General features: G+C 39.9%; 2 protein-coding genes across 2 annotated transcripts; both read left to right on the top strand.

The window, feature by feature from the left end:
• Positions 1–351: 351 nt before the first annotated feature.
• On the top strand, positions 352–1,443 carry LOC148690260 (uncharacterized). The gene is made up of 3 exons (XM_088687227.1): positions 352–577; positions 681–996; positions 1,437–1,443. The coding sequence occupies exons 1-3, from the start codon at positions 352–354 to the stop codon at positions 1,441–1,443; spliced, it is 549 nt and encodes a 182-aa protein (XP_088543353.1).
• Positions 1,444–1,456: 13 nt separating this feature from the next.
• LOC137744230 (uncharacterized) lies at positions 1,457–1,870 on the top strand. Its single transcript, XM_088687226.1, has one exon. It carries the CDS (start codon positions 1,472–1,474, stop codon positions 1,868–1,870), a length of 399 nt encoding a protein of 132 aa, XP_088543352.1. The 5' UTR covers positions 1,457–1,471.
• Positions 1,871–5,533: the final 3,663 nt, after the last annotated feature.

The raw sequence follows: 5,533 nt of genomic DNA, 5'->3' as shown, positions 1-5,533 counted from the left end.
CCAAAAGACACATATTGAAGCAGTTGTGATCAAACAATCAGAAGAAGAGTGTATGAAATATCGTCTTTGCTTGAATGCATCAATAGATTGCACTAAGTTCTTGTTGCGACAAGGCCTTCCTTTTCGTGGCCGTGATGAAAGTGTCACTTCGAATAATAGGGGAATTATTTAGAGCTCTTGCAATTCCTTGCAGATCATGATGAGAAAATAAAGGAAGTTGTGTTGGAAAATGCTCCGGGAAATCTCAAGCTAATAGCTCCTTCAATTCAAAAAGATATTGTCAATTCATGTGCCTTCGAAACTATTAAGGCTATTATGAAAGAAGTGAAAGAGAGTAAATTTTTTTCTATAATGGTAGATGAATCACGTGATATTTCAACAAAGGAGCAAATGGCGGTGATTTTGCGTTATGTGGACAACAAAGGTCAAGTAATTGAAAGGTTCGTGGGAGTCCAACATGTTACCGAAACAACTTCAAGTAAACTAAAGGAGTCCATTGATGAGTTCTTGAAACTACATGACTTGAGCTACTCCAACCTACGAGGTCAAGGTTATGATGGTGCGAGTAATATGAGAGGTGAGTTCAATGGCCTTAAAAAAAAAAATTTTGGATGAAGAAAGTTGTGCATTTTATGTTCATTGTTTTGCTCATCAACTATAATTAGCTCTTGTTGCCGTAGCAAAGAAAAACTCCGATGTTGCCGCTTTTTTCACATTGACTAATAGTTTGGTAAATGTTGTTGGATGCTCATGTAAGCGTCGTGATGCACTTCGAGAGAAACAACAAGAAAATCTCTTGAAAGCTATTGAAAATGATTGTCTTGAAACGGGGCAACGGTTAAATCAAGAAACTAGTCTCAAACGTGTTGGGGATACACGGTGGAATTCACATTATGGTGCTTTGATTAGTTTGATTACAATGTTCTCATCTGTGGTGGATGTGCTTGACATGATTGTTGAAGATTGCTACAATGATAGTGTTGGTGAAGCAAAAAGGTTATTAAAAGATTTACAATCTTTTGAGTTTGTGTTCCTCCTCTTTTTTATGAAATCCATATTAGGAGTTACAAACGATTTGTCACAAGCATTGCAAAAAAAAGATCAAGAGATTGTGAATGCAATGGCTTTAGTCAAGACATGTAAAGAACAACTACGTTGCATGAGGAATGATGAAAATTTTGATCTTTTGGTTGATAAAGTATCATCTTTTTGTGTTGAACATGAAATTGAGGTGCCTAATATGGATGATTTATATGTCATTCAAGGGAAGTCATTGCGTAAGGCTCCAAGAAAGACCAATCATCATCATTACAAAGTGGAGCTCTTTTTCGAGGTCATTGATTTCCAACTTACAGAATTAGATGATCGCTTGGCTGAAGGTAATACCGAATTGCTTATTTGCTTGGCATGCTTGAGTCCGAATGATTCATTTGTAGCTTTTGATAAAGAGAAGCTTGTTCGCCTTGCTCATATGTATCCTAAAGATTTCACGGATCGAGATAGATTGGCACTTCAAGATCAACTTGATATTTACATTCATTTTGTGCGTTCTGATAATGATTTTTCTCAATTGCGGGGAATTAATGAGCTTGCTAAGAAAATGGTGGAGAAAGGGTTGCATCGAACATTTGCATATGTATATTTGCTTGTTCAGTTGGCTTTGGTTTTACCGGTTGCAACTGCTTCAGTAGAGAGGGCATTTTCCGCTATGAATATCATTAAGGGGCCACTTCGCAACAAAATGGGAGATCAATGGTTGAGTGACAGCTTAGTTGTTTACATTGAGAAAGATGTTTTTTCATGTATTGGTAATGAAGCTATCATGGAACATTTTCAGATCATGAAACCTCGTCGTGGATGCTTGAATTAGGATTTTATAGCTTGTAATATTGTTATGCAAATGATTTTTGAATAAAATGTATTATATTTAACTTGTCAATGTTATTTTTGTCTATAAATTTTTTAACCTTTATTATTGAGACCCCCCGAGTTTAAAATCCTGGATCCGCCACTGCCTCCTGGGATGCGGAATCGAATTTTTTGATACTTGATGGAAGTGACGACATCCAGCTTGATCAACCAAGGTCTCCCAAGAATCCCATTGTAGGGAGATGGGTCGCTTATGATTGTGAATGTCTACTTTGAGACAACTGGCAGTGTTTTCACATCAAGTGTGATGTGGCTGATGGTAGTCGAGGTGTGCCCGTTGAATCCGGTGAGTACCTTTGCTCGGCGTATGATTGTGTTTTCCAGGCCCATCTTCTGAATTACTGAGAGTTGAAGTAGGTTGATTGCACTTCCATTATCAACCATCATTATGTTGACTATAGCATGGGCTAGTTGGATAGATACTACCAGTGCATCGTCGTGTGGGAAGTCGACGCCTTCTGCATCCTACTCGGTGAAGCCAACAATGGGTCCAAGTTGGGTGTCGACTGCTTGGACCTATGAGACTAGTAGAGCCTGTTAGATCTTCCTCTTTTTGGAGTTGTTGGTGGCCCCTAAGTGTTCGGATTCGACGAAGATGACATTGATTCGAATCGTCTTGGTTGGTGGCTCTTCGTTGTTGTCTGCATTCCTTCTAAGCTGCACAGCTGGCTTGTCCAAGTATTTGTTGACCTTGCCTTTTTTCACGAGCTTTTCCAGGTAGTTTTTCCAAGTGTAGCAGTCGTCGGTTGTGTGACCGGGTCCTCGGTGGAATACGCAATACTTGGTATGATCGAACTTAGAAGTAACTCTCTTTGCTTGTTTCGGCAGCTTGAACCATGGCTCTTTCTTGATGTTGCAAAGGATTTGGTGGATCGAGATTGAGAACTTAGAGTAGTTCCTGGTTGTTGGGCCTTCCTTGGTCGTGGGTCGGTCCCTACGCTTGGCCTCTTACCTGCTTTTGATGGACTATTTCCCATCCTCCTTCGTTTGAGCCACTGCCGACTCTTTTCGAGGCTGCTTGGGTGTCACGTCTACTTGTCGAGCCTCGTCCTAAAGTGCATGCTTCTTTGCTAGAGCGAAAAGTTTGCCAGAGTTAGATCTTCTTTCATGATTAATTCTTCGAACAGTGGGTGGTCTGCTAGGAGTCCTTTTTGGAAGGCTGCAGTTGCTATCGAGTCGTTGCATCTGACTATCTTCGCCTTCTCTACTTTGAACCTCTCCACATAGTCGTAGAACGACTCCTTTGGATTCTTCTTCACATTGAACAAATGGTCGGACTTCTTTTTAATCGAGCGGTAGGATGAGTATTCTTTAGTGAAAACCAAGGAAAGATCATCAAAACTCCGGATGGATCGTGGCAGTAAGGTATGAAACCAATCTTGTGCTTCGCCTCACAAAGTGGTGGCAAATATCTTGCACATAAGAGCATCATTGTTCCAGTAAAGGACCATTGTGCTTCAGTAGTGCTTCAAGTGCCTTTCCGAATCTCCATCTCCTTTGAAAGATGTGAAATGTGGCATGCTAAACTTGAGTGGAGGCTCTGCCTGCTCGATCTCGTCTGTGAGAGGTAACCTGCTCATGTTGGTCATGTCCCGTTATAGTGCTTCATTGGCCACTTCGTTGCATTGGAACTCACACAATCGCTTGTTTAAGAGTCTTTCTACATCTTCCTAAATTTGCCTTTGTTGGGATAGCGGAGCTCTCGGCTGCCTTCGGTCTTGACCTACTGGTCTAGGCTGCTCTTCTACATGCTCAGCTCATTTATGCTGCAGTGGTGGTGCATGTGGTCCGTTCTTGGCAGGCGAGAGAATTATTCGTTAGCTGTCGGTTGAACTTGAACTAGATTGAGTGGCTGCTTCTCTCCGTCCGTCATGCTACCTACTCCAATGTGATGTGGAGGATGTTCCTTGTGGGCCTAGCCGCGAATGAATGCTTTGCCTGGAAGGCTGCTCATGTTGATTATCAAAGTGTGGCCTCAACTATGAGTGTATGCTCGTCCATGGGCCTAATCGAGAGTGCACGCTCATTTGCAGGCTAAGACGAGAGTATACGCAATCTCGGGGGCCCAATCGGGAGTGTACATTGCTCGAACGCTTGATTCGTGGTTGGTAGAGTGGCTGCTTGCCGGGATACTGCTGGAGAGGCTCCTTATTTGCCCTTGTCCTACTTCAAGACACCTCGTATGGGGCACGTTGGATGTCGATGCGCTGTAAGAGCTGATTCACCAAGGTCGTTTGCCGTGCAAGGGGGCTTGTCAAATCTATGACTTGTCGAGAATAGTGTTGTTCACCATTTGGATTGAAAAGCTTAGAAGAACCTTCGATGAATGGGGGGGCTTTGGTTGAAGAACCTCCGATGCCAAAGTTAGAGTTTTGAGGGAAAAGTGTTTGAAGAATTTAGAGAATTTTGTAAGAGGATTCAACTTAGGGTTTTAGAGAAAATGAAGTGGTATTTATAGGGTATGGTCGGCTCTATTAGGAGAATGAGGATCAGCCATATGAGGTAATTTTTGGTTTTAATTACAATCAATTAGCTAAATAATAAATCAATTAGTTAGCTAATTAATATAATTTGAAAGAAATAATTTGAGAATTACCTTGTGGGGAGGATTTGATGAAGATGGATGAAATAGGTTTTGAATAAATAACTATTTTGATCACTTTTGACCTTGATTGAGTGATGAATGTTTGCTGCTAGCGCGTAGAAACTTCGTTATGCCTCGAGGGTAATTTTGTCTTTTCACCCTAGAATCCACGTGTCGCTTTCATATTTTTCTTGATTATTTTTTGCTCCACAATTGCTGACGTGGACTTTTTGTACATAAAATCCATGGTAAAATTTGGGTCGAAAGGGTTTGTATATTTATTGTTGAATTTAATTTTCGGTTTAGTAATGGGCCCATCGAACCGGCTATAAAATGGCTAATTTTCCAAGTGTTGAGCATTCATTCATGTCCAGTCACTAGTCGAGTATTTATCAATTATAATAAAAAATTAACCCTTAATTTCAAAAATGTCACTTTTTATAAAATCTTTCAAATGTATTCAAAATTCCACCTAAATAGATACAAATACTCTCAAATTTAACAATAAAATAAATTAAAGGTTTTTTAGCCAAAATGATTCGTGATATTGACATAACTCCTTAATCTGGTTTTAACAATTAATGATAATCAATAGTAGTGTTCTTGAATTTGTCTATTGTGAATTATTTTAGTCTTTCTTTGAAATTGTCCATCGTGAGCAATTTAGTTTTTTCATGAAATATCTATCAATTGCTCTGTTAGTGTGATGATGTGGTGCCACGTGGGTCTCACAAATACAATCATATAACGACATGTGGATTAACTTTAGAAACTATTTTTATATTTAAATCTAAAAATGATATTAGTAAGAAAAAAAGCTTTGTAGGCATGATTGAAATTCTGCTGCTCCCACTTGCGGTAACCACGACAACACTCAATGTCGGTGAGAAGGGGGTTGAACGGGATAGGGTTGTGGTGGTGGAGTGTAGAAGCGAAGGTGAAGTTGGACCAGAGCTTGAAGCGACAGTAGCTAAAAAGCTTTTAATTTATTTAATTATTAAATTTGACGGTATTTGTGTT

The sequence above is a fragment of the Pyrus communis genome, chromosome 16 (assembly GCF_041283825.1).
Source record: "Pyrus communis isolate YQ-2024b chromosome 16, ASM4128382v1, whole genome shotgun sequence".
NCBI classification, from domain to species: domain Eukaryota; kingdom Viridiplantae; phylum Streptophyta; class Magnoliopsida; order Rosales; family Rosaceae; genus Pyrus; species Pyrus communis.
The sequence above is the reverse complement of the archived record's forward strand: the minus strand, read 5'-3'. Positions and strand labels throughout refer to the sequence as shown.